The sequence below is a fragment of the Salvelinus namaycush genome, unplaced genomic scaffold, assembly GCF_016432855.1.
Source record: "Salvelinus namaycush isolate Seneca unplaced genomic scaffold, SaNama_1.0 Scaffold123, whole genome shotgun sequence".
Taxonomy (NCBI): domain Eukaryota; kingdom Metazoa; phylum Chordata; class Actinopteri; order Salmoniformes; family Salmonidae; genus Salvelinus; species Salvelinus namaycush.
In genome coordinates this window covers 209,237-231,300 of record NW_024057931.1, presented here as the reverse complement: position 1 = coordinate 231,300, position 22,064 = coordinate 209,237, and the positions used below count along the sequence as shown (strand labels likewise).

Here is a 22,064-nt window from a genome sequence, read left to right as displayed (position 1 = left end):
TGGTAGAGAAATGAACATTCAATTCTCTGGCAACAGCTCTGGTGGACATTCCTGCAGTCTGCATGCCAATTGCACGCTCCCTCAACTTGAGACATCTGTCATTGGGTTGTGGGACAAAACTGCACATTTTAGAGTGGCCTTTTATTTTCCCCTGCACAAGGTGCACCTGTGTAATAGTCATGTTGTTTAATCAGCTTCTTGATATTCCACACCTGTCAGATGGATGGATTATATTGGCAAAGGAGAAATGCTAACTAACCGGGATGTAAACAAATTTGTGCATAAAATTTGAGAGAAATAAGCTTTTTTGTGCATATGGAAAATTTCTGTGATCTTTTATTTCAGCTCATGAAACATGGGACCAACACTTTACAGTATAGTATAATATGACTAACTAATCTGTTTTGCTCTACGACCCCCACAAGCCTCTTGGGACTCGTCTGAAGTCGGTACCGCCGATCTGCCTACTTCTGTCTGTAGCGTCTGAACAGTTTAGGTTACACACACATATGATCCCTCCATCGAAACGCGACGTGTCTGTAGGCAGCCTGGTACCAGCCTCACTAGACGTGTCTGTAGGCAGCCCGGTACCAGCCTCACTAGACGTGTCTGTAGGCAGCCTGGTACCAGCCTCACTAGACGTGTCTGTAGGCAGCCTGGTACCAGCCTCACTAGACGTGTCTGTAGGCAGCCCGGTACCAGCCTCACTAGACGTGTCTGTAGGCAGCCCGGTACCAGCCTCACTAGACGTGTCTGTAGGCAGCCCGGTACCAGCCTCACTAGACGTGTCTGTAGGCAGCCTGGTACCAGCCTCACTAGACGTGTCTGTAGGCAGCCTGGTACCAGCCTCACTAGACGTGTCTGTAGGCAGCCCGGTACCAGCCTCACTAGACGTGTCTGTAGGCAGCCCGGTACCAGCCTCACTAGACGTGTCTGTAGGCAGCCCGGTACCAGCCTCACTAGACGTGTCTGTAGGCAGCCCGGTACCAGCCTCACTAGACGTGTCTGTAGGCAGCCCGGTACCAGCCTCACTAGACGTGTCTGTAGACAGCCCGGTACCAGCCTCACTAGACGTGTCTGTAGGCAGCCTGGTACCAGCCTCACTAGACGTGTCTGTAGCGTCTGAACGGTTTAGGCTACACACACATATGATCCCTCCATCGAAACGCGTACATGTCGGTTGTTTTGCTCTATGACGACCACAAGCCTCACAAGACTGTAAGCAGCCCGGTACCAGCCTGACTAGATGTGTCTCTAGGCAGCCCCGGTACCAGCCTCACTAGACGTGTCTGTAGGCAGCCCGGTACCAGCCTCACTAGACGTGTCTGTAGGCAGCTCTGTACCAGCCTCACTAGACGTGTCTGTAGGCAGCCTGGTACCAGCCTCACTAGACGTGTCTGTAGGCAGCCTGGTACCAGCCTCACTAGACGTGTCTGTAGGCATCCTGGTACCAGCCTCACTAGACGTGTCTGTAGGCAGCCTGGTACCAGCCTCACTAGACGTGTCTGTAGGCAGCCCGGTACCAGCCTGACTAGACGTGTCTGTAGGCAGCCTGGTACCAGCCTCACTAGACGTGTCTGTAGGCAGCCCGGTACCAGCCTCACTAGACGTGTCTGTAGGCAGCCCGGTACCAGCCTGACTAGACGTGTCTGTAGGCAGCCTGGTACCAGCCTCACTAGACGTGTCTGTAGGCAGCCCGGTACCAGCCTCACTAGACGTGTCTGTAGGCAGCCCGGTACCAGCCTGACTAGACGTGTCTGTAGGCAGCCTGGTACCAGCCTCACTAGACGTGTCTGTAGGCAGCCTGGTACCAGCCTCACTAGACGTGTCTGTAGGCATCCTGGTACCAGCCTCACTAGACGTGTCTGTAGGCAGCCCGGTACCAGCCTCACTAGACGTGTCTGTAGGCAGCCCGGTACCAGCCTCACTAGACGTGTCTGTAGGCAGCTCTGTACCAGCCTCACTAGACGTTTCTGTAGGCAGCCTGGTACCAGCCTCACTAGACGTGTCTGTAGGCAGCTCTGTACCAGCCTCACTAGACGTGTCTGTAGGCAGCCCGGTACCAGCCTCACTAGACGTGTCTGTAGGCAGCTCTGTACCAGCCTCACTAGACGTGTATGTAGGCAGCCTGGTACCAGCCTCACTAGACGTGTCTGTAGGCAGCCCGGTACCAGCCTCACTAGACGTGTCTGTAGGCAGCCCGGTACCAGCCTCACTAGACGTGTCTGTAGGCAGCCCGGTACCAGCCTGACTAGACGTGTCTGCAAAAAATAAAATAAATAAGTGGTTAAATATTTGTTAAACAAATCCTAAAAAGTCCTCATCTGTCTTATTTCTCTCAGATATAGGACAGCCACTTCAAAACATACGTCCATTTGATTATCCCACACCGGCTTTATCACAGTTGCAACTGACAGTATTTTTCAGTTCCGACCCATTTCTGGCGGCCTTCCTCAAGTTTCCAAAAACGTACCACAAGCGATGCATGTTAAAGTTCAGTCCGAACGTCTGGGCTCTTTAAAAAAAGTCCCCCTGGAAGAAGATGCCTCATCAATCGGTGCTAAAGGTCGTTGACCTCTATGAATGGGGCAGGCAAGGGGTTTACTAATAATAATAAAAGCTATTTGATTCAATTGTTTTTGTCTTTCCAGAGAGGTGAGGACTGGAATATGTGAACATTGTACAGTGCTGGTGATCTTTTGATATATAACCCACCATTGAAGATGCCTGCGGTGTCCAGTGGGGTGAAGGACTTGTACCTCTCTACTAACCTGGGGGACCTCAACAAGAAAGCTGAAGTCAAGTCTGACAAAGTCAACACCAAGAGGTAAGCTATAGTTCTGGCATGGATGTCATTCATTTACATTTACATTTAAGTCATTTAGCAGACGCTCTTATCCAGAGCGACTTACAAATTGGTGCATTCACCTCATGATATCCAGTCCATTCAAATGGCACTTTTAAAATAATCACCTGAAAATTGGTGGTCGAAGTAAGGGTCTCCCAAACTTGATCCTGCCCCCCCCCCGGGTGCACGTTTTGTTTTTTGTCCTAGCACTACTCAGCAGATTCATATAATCGAAGCTTGGTGATGAGTTGGTTATTTGAATCAGCTGTGTAGCGATAAGGCAAAAAAAACAGGCCTGTTGTGGACAGCCAGTGTCTGTATGGTCCTGGTAACAGGCCTGTTGTGGACAGCCAGTGTCTGTATGGTCCTGGTAACAGGCCTGTTGTGGACAGCCAGTGTCTGTATGGTCCTGGTAACAGGCCTGTTGTGAGCAGCCAGTGTCTGTATGGTCCTGGTAACAGGCCTGTTGTGGACAGTCAGTGTCTGTATGGTCCTGGTAACAGGCCTGTTGTGAGCAGCCAGTGTCTGTATGGTCCTGGTAACAGGCCTGTTGTGGACAGCCAGTGTCTGTATGGTCCTGGTAACAGGCCTGTTGTGAGCAGCCAGTGTCTGTATGGTCCTGGTAACAGGCCTGTTGTGGGCAGCCAGTGTCTGTATGGTCCTGGTAACAGGCCTGTTGTGGGCAGCCAGTGTCTGTATGGTCCTGGTAACAGGCCTGTTGTGGACAGTCAGTGTCTGTATGGTCCTGGTAACAGGCCTGTTGTGAGCAGCCAGTGTCTGTATGGTCCTGGTAACAGGCCTGTTGTGGACAGCCAGTGTCTGTATGGTCCTGGTAACAGGCCTGTTGTGGACAGCCAGTGTCTGTATGGTCCTGGTAACAGGCCTGTTGTGAGCAGCCAGTGTCTGTATGGTCCTGGTAACAGGCCTGTTGTGGGCAGCCAGTGTCTGTATGGTCCTGGTAACAGGCCTGTTGTGGACAGCCAGTGTCTGTATGGTCCTGGTAACAGGCCTGTTGTGAGCAGCCAGTGTCTGTATGGTCCTGGTAACAGGCCTGTTGTGAGCAGCCAGTGTCTGTATGGTCCTGGTAACAGGCCTGTTGTGAGCAGCCAGTGTCTGTATGGTCCTGGTAACAGGCCTGTTGTGGACAGCCAGTGTCTGTATGGTCCTGGTAACAGGCCTGTTGTGAGCAGCCAGTGTCTGTATGGTCCTGGTAACAGGCCTGTTGTGAGCAGCCAGTGTCTGTATGGTCCTGGTAACAGGCCTGTTGTGGGCAGCCAGTGTCTGTATGGTCCTGGTAACAGGCCTGTTGTGGACAGCCAGTGTCTGTATGGTCCTGGTAACAGGCCTGTTGTGAGCAGCCAGTGTCTGTATGGTCCTGGTAACAGGCCTGTTGTGAGCAGCCAGTGTCTGTATGGTCCTGGTAACAGGCCTGTTGTGAGCAGCCAGTGTCTGTATGGTCCTGGTAGCTGGAGAATTGAACACAGGCCTGTTATGTCCAAGAGTGTACGGTAAATGTTCTATTGTGTTTTTGCAGCTATGTCCAGAGTGCCTGTAAGATCTTCAAGGCTGCGGAGGAGTGTCGTCTGGATGGAGACGAGGAGAGGGCCTATGTTCTCTACATGAAATACCTAACGGTTTATAATCTCATCAAGAAGAGGCCCGACTTCAAGCAGCAACAGGTACCAACCGTGGTCCATTAGTTCCCCCCCGTACCAAGATGTAGCCTTGTCGAAAACAAGTGTTTCTTATATGGACACGTTCAGGTTATAAACCCTCCCTGTTCTCCCATTTGGTCCCTAGTGAATACGACCCATGTTTTGCTACTCAGACCACAGAGAGGGTTCAAGCCATACGATATGTCTTAAAGGAGACTGGGAGCTCCCATCTCCCCATGTATTTTTCAGACTGTAGGAATGTAATGGGGGGACGCAGCATGTAGAGGGGAGAAGTAGTGGGTGAAGAGGGATTCAACCTCATGCCGACATTGGCTATGTGCTTGTAGACTGCAGAACTAGTGATGAGCCACACTCCCACACAGGACTGTTATGATACTGGCCATAGTGAGGGTTCCTACCGTGATGGCACGGTCTATTGATTTTCCGATTGGTTATAGAATAGTACTGTCTTAGTCGAAGTGGATGCTGCAGGTGTCACGTTAACCATCCATACTAAAGGTACTTGATTTTCGCTGACTTGTGAAATGTCATTCTGTTTGTCAAATGACACAGTGTATTGATTTTGGCTAGCTGTTTCTTCTGTTGTTGAGACCGCTGTCATCTGAAGCACCTTTCCTCTCTGTTGTCCCAGGAGTTTTTCCTGTCCCTGCTGGGGCCCAACAGCTTTAAAAAAGCTATAGAAGAAGCCGAGAAGCTCTCTGAAAGCCTTAAACTCAGGTGGGTGCCCTGGCTTCTGTGTTGTCGTCGGCATTTATTCACAGATATTACGTTCACTTTGTGCACTTTGTACTGGATGTTACTAAATCAACTGGTATTCTGTTGGCATAGGTTTTAGCTGCACTTCAATAGCCCTGAATGGTTGAAGGAGACCATTGACTTTGCCAAAGACGGAGATACGTTGATTTGAAGCTATAGAATCTCCTTCTAATGTTTCTACAGGTTACTGTTTCTGTTTTCCTGTGTGTGTGTTTAGATACGAGGAAGTCGAGGTTCGCAAAAAACTTGAGGAGAAAGAGAGACAAGAGGAGAAGAAAAGGAGGGGGGATAAGACAGAGAAAGATGGAGGGAGGGCATCTCCAAAAGGAGGGAAAGAGATCAAGAAGGTGGGTCCCTGAATGACGACAAGGACACAACAGCTCTGACGAAGGCTGTGAGGTCGATACATAAGCTCAGATAAGCAAGTGGTACTGGAAAAGGAAATGTCCGGGTTTGTCTTTTCTGTTAGGTCGTGATATAATCATTCCCACGAACATGAAACGAGTATGTTCACACATCTGAGTGTTTTTCCTGTGCAGATGAAAGTGGATCAATTTATTAATTTAAAAACTAAGTTTGGACCCAAAGGTTAATGTTTATTACACTGTAATAAATAGATTGTAATCCGCTTGAATTAACTCCAGTAACGTGTTCAATTGTTAACTTCTTACGGCTGATATCGGCTGAGATCCCGTTAACGGGATCGACTTGACAACAGCCAGTGAAAGTGCAGGGAGCCGAATTCAAACCACAGAAATCTCATAATTAACATTCCTCAAACATACAAGTATTTTACACAATTTTAAAGATAAACTTGTTGTTAATCCCACCACAGTGTCCGATTTCAAAAAGGCTTTACGACGAAAGCACACCATCTGATTATGTTAGGTCAGTACCTAGTCACAGAAAAACAGCCATCACAAAAAGCAGAAATAGAGATAAAATTAATCCCTAACCTTTGATGATCTTCATCAGATGACACTCATAGGACTTCGTGTTACACAATACATGTATGTTTTGTTCGATAAAGTTCATATTTATATCCCAAAATCTTAGTTTATATTGGCGCGTTATGTTCAGTAATGCTTTGCCTCCAAAACATCCGGTGATTTTGCAGAGAACCACATCAATTTACAGAAATACTCATCATAAACTTTGATAAAAGATACAAGTGTTATACATGGAACTTTAGATAAACTTCTCCTTAATGCAACCGCTGTGTCAGATTTCTTAAAAAACTTTACGGAAAAAGCACACCATGCAATAATCTGAGTACGGCGCTCAGACACAAAAACAAGCCATACAGGTACCCACCATGTTGTGGAGTCAACAGAAGTCAGAAATAGCATTATAAATATTCACTTACCTTTGATGATCTTCATCAGAATGCACTCCCAGGAATCCCAGTTCCACAATAAATGTTTGTTTTGTTCGAGAAAGTCCATCATTTATGTCCAAATATCTCCTTTTTGTTCGCGCGTTTAGTTCAAAAATCCAAATTCATGACGAGCAGGCCAGATGAAAAGTCTAAAAATTCCATTACAGTTCGTAGAAACATGTCAAACGATGTATAGAATCAATCTTTAGGATGTTTTTAACATAAATCTTCAATAATGTTTCAACTTTAGAAACGAAAAGGAACGCAGCTACCTCTCACGGGGGCGCGCCTGAGTGAGTTCATGGCACTCTGCCAGACACCTGGTTGAAAGAGCTCTCATTCCCTCATCCTTCACAGTAGAAGCCTGAAACAAGGTTCTAAAGACTGTGGACATCTAGTGGAAGCATTAGGAAGTGCAATATGACCCCATAGACACTGTATATTGGATAGGCAAACATACAAACCTCAGATTTCCCACTTCCTGGTTGGATTTTTTCTCAGGTTTTTGCCTGCCATATGAATTCTATTATACTCACAGACATCATTCAAACAGTTTTAGAAACTTCAGAGTGTTTTCTATCCAAATCTACTAATAATATGCATATCTTAGCTTCTGGGCCTGAGTAGCAGGCAGTTTACTCTGGGCACCTTATTCATCCAAGCTACTCAATACTGCCCCCAGCCATAAGAAGTTAAATATAAATGCATATAATATAAACAACTAAAGGACGCCTTAACAAATCAGAGTTTAGTGAAAGCCTGGTGAAGCATGTTTCTGTTCTGTGTGTTATTGAGGTGAACGTTTACATCCTCCTGTCAGCACCAGTTGTTGACACCAGTTGTTGACACCACCCCTGTCAACACCACCCCTGTCAGCACCAGTTGTCAACACCATCCCTGTCAGCACCAGTTGTCGACACCACCCCTGTCAGCACCAGTTGTTAACACCATCCCTGTCAGCACCAGTTGTCGACACCACCCCTGTCAGCACCAGTTGTCGACACCACCCCTGTCAGCACCAGTTGTCGACACCACTCCTGTCAACACCACCCCTGTCAACACCACCCCTGTCAGCACCAGTTGTTGTGGTTGAGAGTTGGTCCTTTAAGATGCTGTGGTCTCAGTTGTAATGTTCTGTGTTCTAGGTAAAAGAGCAGAAGGAGTTGAAAAATGGACCTTCAAAAGGTAAGGATGGTGACCAGCAAACTGACTCAAACGCTTTTTTAAAAGTTTAAGAATTTGAGGTAAAACGAAGTTATGACATGAATATAAGTTGTTTTACACAACAGGTTGATGTTTATTGATTTAACATTTTTTTTTATCCCCTCCCTTCCTCCCTCCGTACCTACCTCCCTCCCTACCTCCCTCCCTCTGTACCTACCTCCCTCCCTCCCTCCCTCCGTACCTACCTCCCTCCCTCCCTCCGTACCTACCTCCCTCCCTACCTCCGTACCTACCTCCCTCCCTCCCTCCCTCCCTCCCTACCTCCCTCCCTCCCTCCGTACCTACCTCCCTCCGTACCTACCTCCCTCCGTACCTACCTCCCTCCGTACCTACCTCCCTCCCTCCCTCCCTACCTCCCTCCCTCCGTACCTACCTCCCTCCCTCCGTACCTACCTCCCTCTCTCCCTCCGTACCTCCCTCCCTCCGTACCTACCTCCCTCCCTCCCTCCGTACCTACCTCCCTTCCTCCCTCCGTACCTACCTCCCTTCCTCCCTCCGTACCTACCTCCCTCCGTACCTACCTCCCTCCCTCCCTCCGTACCTACCTACCTCCCTCCCTCCCTCCCTACCTACCTCCCTCCCTCCGTACCTACCTCCCTCCCTCCGTACCTCCCTCCCTCCCTCCGTACTTACCTCCCTCCCTCCCTCCCTACCTCCCTCCCTCCCTCCCTCCCTCCCTCCCTCCCTCCCTCCGTACCTACCTCCCTCCCTCCGTACCTACCTCCCTCCCTCCCTCCGTACCTCCCTCCCTCTCTCCGTACCTCCCTCCCTACCTCCCTCCGTACCTACCTCCCTCCCTCCCTCTGTACCTACCTCCCTCCGTACCTACCTCCCTCCCTCCGTACCTACCTCCCTCCCTCCGTACCTACCTCCCTCCCTCCGTACCTACCTCCCTCCCTCCGTCCCTACCTCCCTCCCTCCCTCCCTCCCTCCCTCCCTCCGTACCTCCCTCCCTCCGTACCTCCCTCCCTCCCTCCGTACCTACCTCCCTCCCTCCCTCCGTACCTACCTCCCTCCCTCCCTCCGTACCTCCCTCCCTCCCTCCGTACCTACCTCCCTCCCTCCGTACCTCCCTCCCTCCCTCCGTACCTCCCTCCCTCCCTCCGTACCTACCTCCGTACCTCCCTCCCTCTCTCCGTACCTCCCTCCCTCCCTCTGTACCTACCTCCCTCCGTCCCTCCCTCCCTCCCTCCGTACCTCCCTCCCTCCCTCCGTACCTACCTCCCTCCGTACCTACCTCCCTCCGTATCTCCCTCCCTCCGTACCTCCCTCCCTCCGTACCTACCTCCCTCCCTCCGTCCCTACCTCCCTCCCTCCCTCCGTACCTACGTACCTCCCTCCCTCCGTACCTCCCTCCCTCCCTCCGTACCTACCTCCCTCCCTCCGTACCTACCTCCCTCCCTCCCTCCGTACCTACCTCCCTCCCTCCCTCCGTACCTACCTCCCTCCGTACCTACCTCCCTCCGTACCTACCTCCCTCCTCCCTCCGTACCTACCTCCCTCCCTCCCTCCGTACCTACCTCCCTCCGTACCTACCTCCCTCCCTCCCTCCGTACCTACCTCCCTCCCTCCGTACCTACCTCCCTCCCTCCGTACCTACCTCCCTCCCTCCCTCCGTACCTCCCTCCCTCCCTCCGTACCTACCTCCCTCCCTCCGTACTTACCTCCCTCCGTACCTACCTCCCTACCTCCCTCCCTCCGTACTTACCTCCCTCCCTCCGTACCTCCCTCCCTCCCTACTTACCTCCCTCCCTCCGTACCTACCTCCCTCCCTCCGTACCTCCCTCCCTCCGTACCTCCCTCCCTCCGTACGTACCTCCCTCCCTCCCTCCGTACTTACCTCCCTCCCTCCGTACCTCCCTCCCTCCCTCCGTACCTCCCTCCGTACTTACCTCCCTCCCTCCGTACGTACCTCCCTCCCTCCCTCCGTACTTACCTCCATCCCTCCCTCCGTACCTCCCTCCCTCCCTCCGTACCTCCCTCCCTCCCTCCGTACCTACCTCCCTAGCTGCGGTGCCAGCAGGAGGGATCACAGCAGAGGGGTTGTTCAAGATGATGAGGGACCAGGCCATTACGGTCATTGTGATGGACGCTCGCTGCCTCCGAGACTTCCAGGACTCACAGATCCAGGTCCCCACCCAGACTGTCATCAGTGTCCCAGAGGAGGCTATCAACCCTGGGTACGGAGGGAGCAATGGATGGAGGGTTGTTACATGTATGGTTGATCCAGGTCTCCATTCTGAGCATACCCAAATAAATGTATTAAAAAAATACTAATAATCACTACGGGCTACAAGCTGTCTTCTCTGGGGCCACATTCAGCCCGTGGGCCGTGTGTTGTGCACCCCTGCTCAAGGGTAACGGGTCATTATTCTGTTCCCACAGCATCACAGTGAACCAGATAGAGGCCAATCTACCTGCTGCATCCAGAGAGACGTGGAAGAGACGGGGGTTCGTAGATTACATCGTCCTACTGGACTGGTTCAGCTCTGTTACTGACCTCAAACTGGGAACCACCTTACAAAGCCTCAAAGATGCTCTCTACAAGGTAACATAACATAGGAATGTGTGTTCCCTGCAATGCTTCCTCAGTCAGTGTGTTTCCATTGAGGTAATGTGTGTTTCCTCAGTCAGTGTGTTTCCATTGAGGTAATGTGTGTTTCCTCAGTCAGTGTGTTTCCATTGATGTAATGTGTATTTCCATTGAGGTAGTGTGTGTTTCCTCAGTCAGTGTGTTTCATTGAGGTAATGTGTGTTTCCTCAGTCAGTGTGTTTCCATTGATGTAATGTGTATTTCCATTGAGGTAATGTGTGTTTCCTCAGTCAGTGTGTTCCATTGAGGTAATGTGTGTTTCCATTGAAGTAATGTGTTTCCTCAGTCAGTGTGTTTCATTGAGGTAATGTGTGTTTCCATTGAGGTAATGTGTGTTCCCATTGAGGTAATGTGTGTTTCCATTGAGGTAATGTGTGTTTCCATTGAGGTAATGTGTTTCCTCAGTCAGTGTGTTTCATTGAGGTAATGTGTGTTTCCATTGAGGTAATGTGTGTTTCCATTGAGGTAATGTGTTTCCTCAGTCAGTGTGTTTCCATTGAGGTAATGTGTGTTTCCTCAGTCAGTGTGTTTCCTCAGTCAGTGTGTTTCCTCAGTCAGTGTGTTTCATTGAGGTAATGTGTGTTTCCATTGAGGTAATGTGTGTTTCCATTGAGGTAATGTGTGTTTCCATTGAGGTAATGTGTGTTTCCATTGAGGTAATGTGTGTTTCCATTGAGGTAATGTGTGTTTCCATTGAGGTAATGTGTGTTTCCATTGAGGTAATGTGTGTTTCCATTGAGGTAATGTGTGTTTCCATTGAGGTAATGTGTGTTTCATTGAGGTAATGTGTGTTTCATTGAGGTAATGTGTGCTTCACAGTGGGACAGTACCACTATCCTGCGTAGTGAGCCCATGGTCCTGGAGGGAGGCTATGAGAGCTGGCTCCTCTTCTACCCCATGTACACATCCAACGCCAAAGTCAGACCGCCCCGAACACACAGCTACAGCACCCTCCCACAGCGTGAGTACCCCTAACCTTAACCCTCACCCTAACTCCCCGAACACACAGCTACAGCACCCTCCCACAGCGTGAGTACCCCTAACCTTAACCCTCACCCTAACCCCCCGAACACACAGCTACAGCACCCTCCCACAGCGTGAGTACCCCTAACCTTAACCCTCACCCTAACCCCCTGAACACACAGCTACAGCACCCTCCCACAGCGTGAGTACCCCTAACCTTAACCCTCACCCTAACCCCCTGAACACACAGCTACAGCACCCTCCCACAGCGTGACTACCCCTAACCTTAACCCTCACCCTAACCCCCTGAACACACAGCTACAGCACCCTCCCACAGCATGAGTACCCCTAACCTTAACCCTCACCCTAACCCCCCGAACACACAACTATAACACCCTCTCACAGCGGACCACATTCACACATTTCTGTCTGTCCCCGAAACACACCACAGCACTGAGCTATTCGCCGTTCAAGCAAGAAATCCAGCCGGTAGGACGCTGCCTGCAGAAATACAGCCGGTATGACTCTGCAGAAATACAGCCGGTAGGACTCTGCAGAAATACAGCCGGTAGGACTCTGCAGAAATACAGCCGGTAGGACTCTGCCTGCAGAAATACAGCCGGTATGACTCTGCAGAAATACAGCCGGTATGACTCTGCCTGCAGAAATACAGCCGGTAGGACTCTGCCTGCAGAAATACAGCCGGTATGACTCTGCAGAAATACAGCCGGTAGGACTCTGCCTGCAGAAATACAGCCGGTATGACTCTGCAGAAATACAGCCGGTAGGACTCTGCCTGCAGAAATACAGCCGGTAGGACTCTGCCTGCAGAAATACAGCCGGTATGACTCTGCCTGCAGAAATACAGCCGGTATGACTCTGCAGAAATACAGCCGGTATGACTCTGCCTGCAGAAATACAGCCGGTATGACTCTGCCTGCAGAAATACAGCCGGTATGACTCTGCCTGCAGAAATCCAGCCGGTAGGACTCTGCCTGCAGAAATCCAGCCGGTATGACTCTGCCTGCAGAAATCCAGCCGGTATGACTCTGCCTGCAGAAATCCAGCCGGTATGACTCTGCCTGCAGAAATCCAGCCGGTATGACTCTGCCTGCAGAAATCCAGCCGGTATGACTCTGCCTGCAGAAATCCAGCCGGTAGGACGCTGCAGAAATCCAGCCGGTATGACTCTGCCTGCAGAAATACAGCCGGTAGGACGCTGCAGAAATCCAGCCGGTAGGACGCTGCAGAAATACAGCCGGTATGACTCTGCCTGCAGAAATACAGCCGGTATGACTCTGCCTGCAGAAATACAGCCGGTATGACTCTGCCTGCAGAAATACAGCCGGTATGACTCTGCCTGCAGAAATACAGCCGGTATGACTCTGCCTGCAGAAATACAGCCGGTATGACTCTGCCTGCAGAAATACAGCCGGTATGACTCTGCCTGCAGAAATACAGCCGGTATGACTCTGCCTGCAGAAATACAGCCGGTAGGACGCTGCAGAAATCCAGCCGGTAGGACTCTGCCTGCAGAAATACAGCCGGTATGACTCTGCAGAAATACAGCCGGTAGGACGCTGCAGAAATACAGCCGGTATGACTCTGCCTGCAGAAATACAGCCGGTATGACTCTGCAGAAATACAGCCGGTAGGACGCTGCAGAAATACAGCCGGTATGACTCTGCCTGCAGAAATACAGCCGGTATGACTCTGCCTGCAGAAATACAGCCGGTATGACGCTGCCTGCTTGAACGGTGACTAGCTCAGAGACACATGAAACCATGACATGACCCCAGGAATCGATAGAACAGCAGTCAGAGATTCACAAATAGGATGTCAATCGTTCCTTTTTAAGTGTCTATGCTTCTTCAGCATGGTTCCATGTAGTGATGATGAGTTGATCCCACATTGTGTCAGTTAGGTCCGTTTTAACATGGTGTTCAACTTTGAGATCTCATTCACCCAGGGTAGGGTAGTTGTGTGTGTGTGTACAGGGGGAAGAAAGAGTATGTGAACCCTTTGGAAAAACCTGGATTTCTGCTTAAATTGGTCATAAAATTTGATCTGATCTTCATCTGAGTCACAACAAATAGACAAACACAGTGTGCTTAAACTAATAACACACAAATTCATGTCATTTTCATGCCATTTCCAGCTACAATAGTCATTTACAACATTGACAATGTCTACACTGTATTTCCGATCAACATCTGTTAACCATGTGTATGTGACCAATAACATCTGCTAACCATGTGTATGTGATCAATAACATCTGTTAACCATGTGTATGTGACCAATAACATCTGTTAACCATGTGACCAATAACATCTGCTAACCATGTGTATGTGACCAATAACATCTGTTAACCATGTGTATGTGACCAATAACATCTGCTAACCATGTGTATGTGACCAATAACATCTGTTAACCATGTGTATGTGACCAATAACATCTGTTAACCATGTGTATGTGACCGATAACATCTGTTAACCATGTGTATGTGACCAATAACATCTGTTAACCATGTGTATGTGACCAATAACATCTGTTAACCATGTGTATATGACCAATAACATCTGCTAACCATGTGTCTGTGACCAATACCATCTGATAACCAATAACATCTGTTAACCATGTGTATGTGACCAATAACATCTGTTAACCATCTGTATGTGACCAATAACATCTGATAACCATGTGTCTGTGACCAATAACATCTGATACACATGGTTAACAGATGTTATTGGTTATCAGATGTTATTGGTCACAGACACATGGTTATCAGATGTTATTGGTCACATACACATGGTTAACAGATGTTATTGGTTATGTGACCAATAACATCTGATAACCAATAACATCTGTTAACCATGTGTATGTGACCAATAACATCTGATAACCAATAACATCTGTTAACCATGTGTATGTGACCAATAACATCTGCTCACCATGTGTCTGTGACCAGTAACATCTGCTCACCATGTGTATGTGACCAATAACATCTGCTCACCATGTGTATGTGACCAATAACATCTGCTCACCATGTGTATGTGACCAATAACATCTGATAACCAATAACATCTGCTCACCATGTGTATGTGACCAATAACATCTGATAACCAATAACATCTGATACACATGGTTAACAGAGGTTATTGGTCACATACACATGGTCAGCAGATGTTATTGATCACATACACATGGTTAACAGATGTTATTGGTCACATACACATGGTTAACAGAGGTTATTGGTTATGTGACCAATAACATCTGTTAACCATGTGTATGTGATCAATAACATCTGCTGACCATGTGTATGTGACCAATAACATCTGTTAACCATGTGTATGTGACCATTAACATGTGATAACTAATAACATCTGCTAACCATGTGTATGTGATCAATAACATCTGCTAACCATGTGTCTGTGATCAATAACATCTGCTAACCATGTGTATGTGACCAATAACATCTGTTAACCATGTGTATGTGATCAATAACATCTGCTGACCATGTGTATGTGACCAATAACATCTGTTAACCATGTGACCAATAACATCTGTTAACCATGTGTATGTGATCAATAACATGTGCTAACCATGTGTATGTGATCAATAACATCTGTTAACCATGTGTATGTGATCAATAACATCTGCTAACCATGTGTATGTGACCAATAACATCTGATAACCATGTGTATGTGACCAATAACATCTGATAACCAATAACATCTGATAACCAATAACCTCTGTTAACCATGTGTATGTGACCAATAACATCTGTTAACCATGTGTATGTGACCAATAACATCTGATAACCATGTGTATGTGACCAATAACATCTACTAACCATGTGTATGTGACCAATAACATCTGCTAACCATGTGTATGTGACCAATAACATCTGCTAACCATGTGTATGTGACCAATAACATCTACTAACCATGTGTATGTGACCAATAACATCTACTAACCATGTGTATGTGACCAATAACATCTGTTAACCATGTGTATGTGACCAATAACATCTGATAACCAATAACATCTGATAACCAATAACCTCTGTTAACCATGTGTATGTGACCAATAACATCTGTTAACCATGTGTATGTGATCAATAACATCTGCTAACCATGTGTATGTGACCAATAACATCTGCTAACCATGTGTATGTGACCAATAACATCTGCTAACCATGTGTATGTGACCAATAACATCTGCTAACCATGTGTATGTGACCAATAACATCTGTTAACCATGTGTATGTGACCAATAACATCTGTTAACCATGTGTATGTGATCAATAACATCTGCTGACCATGTGTATGTGACCAATAACATCTGCTAACCATGTGTATGTGACCAATAACATCTGTTAACCATGTGTATGTGACCAATAACATCTGATAACCAATAACATCTGATAACCAATAACCTCTGTTAACCATGTGTATGTGACCAATAACATCTGTTAACCATGTGTATGTGATCAATAACATCTGCTGACCATGTGTATGTGACCAATAACATCTGATAACCATGTGTATGTGACCAATAACATCTGCTGACCATGTGTATGTGACCAATAACATCTGTTAACCATGTGACCAATAACATCTGTTAACCATGTGTATGTGACCAATAACATCTGTTAACCATGTGTATGTGATCAATAACATCTGTTAACCATGTGTATGTGATCAATAACATCTGTTAACCATGTGTATGTGATCAATAACATCTGTTAACCATGTGTATGTGACCAATAACATCTGTTAACCATGTGTATGTGACCAATAACATCTGCTAATCATGTGTATGTGACCATTAACATGTGATTTGTTTGAGACCTCCGTTGGATTCAGTTAGCGAGCCAAACCATGACTTCACTAGTAGTTATTGTAGCATTACTTGTTATTGTAGCATTACTTGTTATTGTAGCATTAATTGTTATTGTAGCATTACTTGTTATTGTAGCATTACTTGTTATTGTAGCATTACTTGTTCATGTTTTCTGTTGAGCAGTGAACTTCAACTACCCGTCACTGGAGGAGCCCAAACCGCCAACCCCCCCTCCCCCCGAGCCGGACCCTGAACCCCAGGCTGCCCCTGCCTCCCTGGGTAGCGTACAGGTGAACGGTGCCCCCCTGGAGGATCTGACCCCCTCCCACCCTGAGACCCCCTCCACATGGACGGAGGCAGACGCCACAGACTCACCCCACACAGGGTTCACTCACCCTGGAGTAGACCACAGCAAGAAGGACCCTGGAGCCGGTCCAGGGACACCCAGCCAGCCTGGAGGGACAGCCAAGCACATCCCACAGGTAACTGCACGAGCTCATGCATTTGTTTGTTTTTTATAATTCATTCAATAAATATTTAGCTTTAAAATATATATAAAAGGATAGTTTAGCAAAATCACAAGATGACATTGGTTTCATTACCCTATAAGCAGTCTATGGACAAGGTATTACAGCAATCCACGGTTTTTGGTTTGGTTTCAAGTCATGGTATCCTTTATTTCAATTTTTCACACGTCCAAAGCATCTATAAGTAACTTTGATGAGCTACACAATCAATTTGAGATACTTTAGGTTGATTTGGACATGATGTGTGAAATGGTCATGTATTAGGTACTATGGCTTTCATTGGATTTGTGACACAAATCATAAAACCAAAGCGTTTGAAAACAGTGCCAGGGAAACTAAACTAAATCATGGATCGCTCTCATACCTTTATAGGCTGCTTACAGGGTAAGGAAACCAGTTGTCATTTGGGTAAACTATCCCTTCAAATATATTTCAAGAGAACGGCACAATGAGACATTGGTGGCATTTTCCGAGTTCTCAATAGTTAAGAAAGGCTGTGTTAATGTCACCACTTTCATTTCTGCTTTTTATTGTTCTTCAAATGTCTAATTAAAAGCTTAATCATCCCTGTTTGTTACCCCCTCCTCCCGTTCCTCGCTTCCCCAGATCGACCGTACCAAGAAGCCATCAGTCAGAGTCTCAGACGGGTCTAAACCACCCCTGGATGCCCTCCCCAGGGACCTGCCCCCCTCCTCCCAGAATGGCCCGTCTGTACCCCAACCCAACCGCTCGGTCAAACCGGCCTTTGACCCGTCGGTCCCGCTGACGGACGAGGAACGTGGTCAGATCCACATGGAGACAGCTGCTCTGATGGAGAAGGCCCGGAGAGAGCAGGAACAACGCACACAGGACCGCCACACCGAGGAGGAGTGGAGAGAGAGGGAACGCCGGGAGAACCAGGAGAAGGATAATGAGGAGACGGAGAAGAAGAAGAGGAAGGAGGAAGAGAACAGGACTCAGGAGAGGAAGAGGTTGGAGAGACAGAAGGCAGAGGAGGAGAACGGGGTTGGGGAGGAGCAAAGGGAGGATACGCCAACAAACGGTGCTTCTCTGGACTCGCCAGCTCCCAGCCGTGTCGTCACTGAGATTAGGGTCAGTGTCTCTGTCTATCTGTGGCTGCGTTCCGATTCTCTACCCTTCTCATAGAAGGCGTTCACGAGGAGGGAGTTTCCACCATCTTCCTCACACTAGTCCTTTTAAAACCATGAGGAGTGAACACTTTGAGATAATTATTTTATACATTTTTTATTATATATTATATTTATTGGGAGTTAGTCTTGTCTCATCGCTGCAACTCCTGTGCGTCCTCCGAAACACAACCAAGCCGCACTGATTCTTGACACAATGTCCGCTTAACCTGGAAGCCAGCCGCACCAATGTGTCGGAGGAAACACCGTACACCTGGTGACCGTGTCAGTGTGCACTGCGCCCGGCCCGCCACCAGAGTCGCTAGTGCGCGATGGCCAAACCCGGACGACGCTGGGCCAGTTGTTCTCCCGGTCGTGGCCGGCTGCGACTGAGCCTGGATTCGAACCCAGAATCTCAAGTGGCACAGATAGCACTGCAATGCAGTGCCTTAGACCACTGAGCCACTCCGGAGGCCAGTGTCTCTCAATGTTATACCCTGACTACACCGCTTGCGTCGCTAAATAAATTTAGAAATCTGTTATTCAATTATTTCACCCACACTGCTCGCGCGCGTCAACGAGCATCTGCGTTGCCAAGGGCTAAAATAGAAGTCAGTTCTATTTGTGACGCAGATCGCGCTGCAAGTCCTGCTTCTCCCATCTCCTCATTGGTTTATAGAAGCAGGTACCCACGTGCCATCTCCTCATTGGTTATACCCACGTGGGTGATTGAAAGACGAACTGTGTTGCCGGTTGTTGTGGTAATACTATGAAAGTTTAGATGCCGATCACCATATAAGTTCAAAGATGAAAAAGCCTGGAAGGAGGAGAGATGACTAGAAACAATTCAGTTGACCGTTTTATGTGTGGATTAATTGTCGGAGTAGAGGACCTTGTGCATCTCCTCCTCATGGACTGCACCAGATTTGCCAGTTCTTGCTGTGAGATGTTTCCCCACTCTTCCACCAAGGCACGTGCAAGTTCCCGGACATTTCTGGGGGGAATGGCCCTTGCCCTCACCCTCCGATCCAACACGTCCCAGACGTGCTCTATGGTATTGACATCCGGGCTCTTCGCTGGCCATGGCAGAACATTGACAATCCTGTCTTGCAGGAAATCACGCACAGAACGAGCAGTATGGCTGGTGGCATTGTCATGCTGGAGGGTGATGTCAGGATGAGCCTGCAGGAAGGGTACCACATGAGGGAGGAGGATGTGTTCCCTGTAATGCACAGCTTTGAGATTGCCTGCGATGACAACAAGCTCAGTCCGATGATGCTGTGACACACCACCCTAGACCATGACGGACTCTCCACCTCCAAATCGATCCCGCTCCAGAGTACATCGATCCCGCTCCAGAGTACAGGCCTCGGTGTAACGCTCATTCCTTCGACGATAAACGCGGATCGTCAGTGAAGAGCACTTTTTGCTAGTCCTGTCTGGTCCAGCGACGGTGGGTTTGTGCCCGTAGGCGACGTTGTTGCCGGTGATGTCTGGTGGGGACCTGCCTTACAACAGGCCTACAAGCCCTCAGTCCAGCCTCTCTCAGCCTATTGCGGACAGTCTGAGCACTGATGGAGGGATTGTGCATTCCTGGTGTAACTCGGGCAGTTGTTGTTGCCATCCTGTACCTGTCCCGCAGGTGTGATGTTCGGATGTACTGATCCTGTGCAGGTGTTGTTACACATGGTCTGCCACTGCGAGGCAGCTGTCCGTCCTGTTTCCCTGTAGCGCTGTCTTAGGCGTCTCACGGTACAGACATTGCAATTTATTGCCCTGGCCACATCTGCAGTCCTCATGCCTCCTTGCAGCATGCCTAAGGCACGTTCACGCAGATGAGCAGGGACCCTGGGCATCTTTCTTTTGGTGTTTTTTAGAGTCAGTAGAAAGGCCTCTTTAGTGTCCTAAGTTTTCATAACTGTGACCTTACTTGCCTACCGTCTGTAAGCTGTTAGTGTCTTAACAACCATTCCACAGGTGCATGTTCATTAATTGTTTATGGTTCATTGAACAAGAAATACAGTGTAGACATTGGCCAGCGTCCCGGAGTCGCCTTGTCACTGTTGACGTTGAGACTGTTGTTTTGCGGGTACTGTTTAATGAAGCTGCCAGTTGAGGACTTGTGAGGCGTCTGTTTCTCAAACTAGACACTCTAATGTACTTGTCCTCTTGCTCAGTTGTGCCCCGGGGCCTCCCACTCCTCTTTCTATTCTGGTTAGAGCCAGTTTGCGCTGTTCTGTGAAGGGAGTAGTACACAGCGTTGGACAAGATCTTCAGTTTCTTGGCAATTTCTCGCATGGAATAGCCTTCATTTCTCAGAACAAGAATAGGCTGACGAGTTTCAGAAGAAAGTGCTTTGTTTCTGGCCATTTTGAGCCAAACCCACAAATGCTGATACTCCAGATACTCAGCTAGTCTGAAGAAGGCCAGTTTTATTGCTTCTTTAATCACAGTTTTCAGCTGTGCTAACATAATTGCAAAAGGGTTTTCTAATGATCAATTAGCCTTTTAAAATGATACACTTGGATTAGCTAACACAACGTGCCATTGGAACACAGGAGTGATGGTTGCTGGTAATGGGCTTCTGTACACCTATGTAGATATTCCATTTCCAGCTACAATAGTCATTTACAACATTAACAATGTCTTCACTGTAGTTCTGATCAATTTGATGTTATTTTATTCTTTCAAAAAGGACATTTCTAAGTGACCCCAAACTTTTAAACAGTAGTGTATACACAGTTGAAGTCAGAAGTTTACATACACTTAGGTTGGAGTCATTAAAACTCGTTTTTCAACCACTCCACAAATTTCTTGTTAACAAACTATAGTTTTGGCAAGTTGGTTAGGACATGTACTTTGCATGACACAAGTCATTTTTCCAACTCCACCAACTTTAAGGACTTTTGGAGATCATTCCACATGAGCGGTGCCAAAAAACTTTAATCAGATTTACGTAACTCGGTGGAGATTGATCTCCAGGGTTAGCCATCCCTGAGTCCAGGTCTGGTAACTTGTACGTCTGAAGGTTACCAATGAGGTACGGTATGGCGGAAGTTTATGCAAGAGGGCTTTATAGCCAAAAAGAGCGCAATGCATCAAACTACGAGATTTCAAGGAGGGCCAGCCTACTTTCTCCGTCTGTCTGTGGCAGTGAGTCTCTGTTTCTGTGATGCTGAAAGAGGCACTAAGCATCTAACCATTTCTCCCAGTCTTTACTGTACCTTTCCAGCCCAACAACAGTAAGCCCTTCCCATAGCCAACCCATCTCTTAATATAAACTCCATCCATCCATCTCACCCGTCTGATAATATCCACAATTTAATACTATCCATTAGCCACCAGTTAGTTAGTAGACTGTCCCCAATGACCAGCGGAAATCCCATCCCATGTGTAACCCATATCCTACTACAGTGGTTCTCAAACCTCTCCTCGGGGACCCCCAGCCGGTCCAAACCTCTCCTCGGGGACCCCCAGCCGGTCCGAACCTCTCCTCGGGGACCCCCAGCCGGTCCGAACCTCTCCTCGGGGACCCCCAGCCGGTCCGAACCTCTCCTCGGGGACCCCCAGCCGGTCCGAACCTCTCCTCGGGGACCCCCAGCCGGTCCGAACCTCTCCTCGGGGACCCCCAGCCGGTCCGAACCTCTCCTCGGGGACCCCCAGCCGGTCCGAACCTCTCCTCGGGGACCCCCAGCCGGTTCGAACCTCTCCTCGGGGACCCCCAGCCGGTTCGAACCTCTCCTCGGGGACCCCCAGCCGGTCCGAACCTCTCCTCGGGGACCCCCAGCCGGTCCAAACCTCTCCTCGGGGACCCCCAGCCGGTCCAAACCTCTCCTCAGGGACCCCCAGCCGGTTAATGTATTTGATCTATTCCAGAACTAGCACACCTGATTCAACTTGTCAACCAATAATCAGGCCCTTGACTAGGTGAATCAATCATCAGACCCTTGACTAGGTGAATCAATCATCAGGCCCTTGACTAGGCGAATCAATCATCAAGCCCTTGACTAGGTGAATCAATCATCAGGCCCTTGACTAGGCGAATCAATCCTCAGGCCCTTGACTAGGTGAATCAATCCTCAGGCCCTTGACTAGGTGAATCAATCCTCAGGCCCTTGACTAGGTGA

General features: G+C 48.4%; 1 protein-coding gene across 1 annotated transcript in view; it reads left to right on the top strand.

Moving 5' to 3' along the window:
* The window catches only part of usp8 (ubiquitin specific peptidase 8), a 54,431-nt gene that overhangs the window by 4,352 nt on the left and 28,015 nt on the right, over nucleotides 1–22,064 (top strand). Inside the window, exons 2-11 of the mRNA XM_038982644.1 lie at nucleotides 2,652–2,827; nucleotides 4,383–4,527; nucleotides 5,156–5,241; nucleotides 5,498–5,627; nucleotides 7,804–7,843; nucleotides 9,891–10,062; nucleotides 10,268–10,430; nucleotides 11,295–11,436; nucleotides 16,467–16,765; nucleotides 17,417–17,902. Coding sequence (XP_038838572.1) covers nucleotides 2,724–2,827; nucleotides 4,383–4,527; nucleotides 5,156–5,241; nucleotides 5,498–5,627; nucleotides 7,804–7,843; nucleotides 9,891–10,062; nucleotides 10,268–10,430; nucleotides 11,295–11,436; nucleotides 16,467–16,765; nucleotides 17,417–17,902 — 1,767 coding nt within the window. The 5' untranslated portion in view covers nucleotides 2,652–2,723. The remainder of the gene's footprint in view (nucleotides 1–2,651; nucleotides 2,828–4,382; nucleotides 4,528–5,155; nucleotides 5,242–5,497; nucleotides 5,628–7,803; nucleotides 7,844–9,890; nucleotides 10,063–10,267; nucleotides 10,431–11,294; nucleotides 11,437–16,466; nucleotides 16,766–17,416; nucleotides 17,903–22,064) is intronic.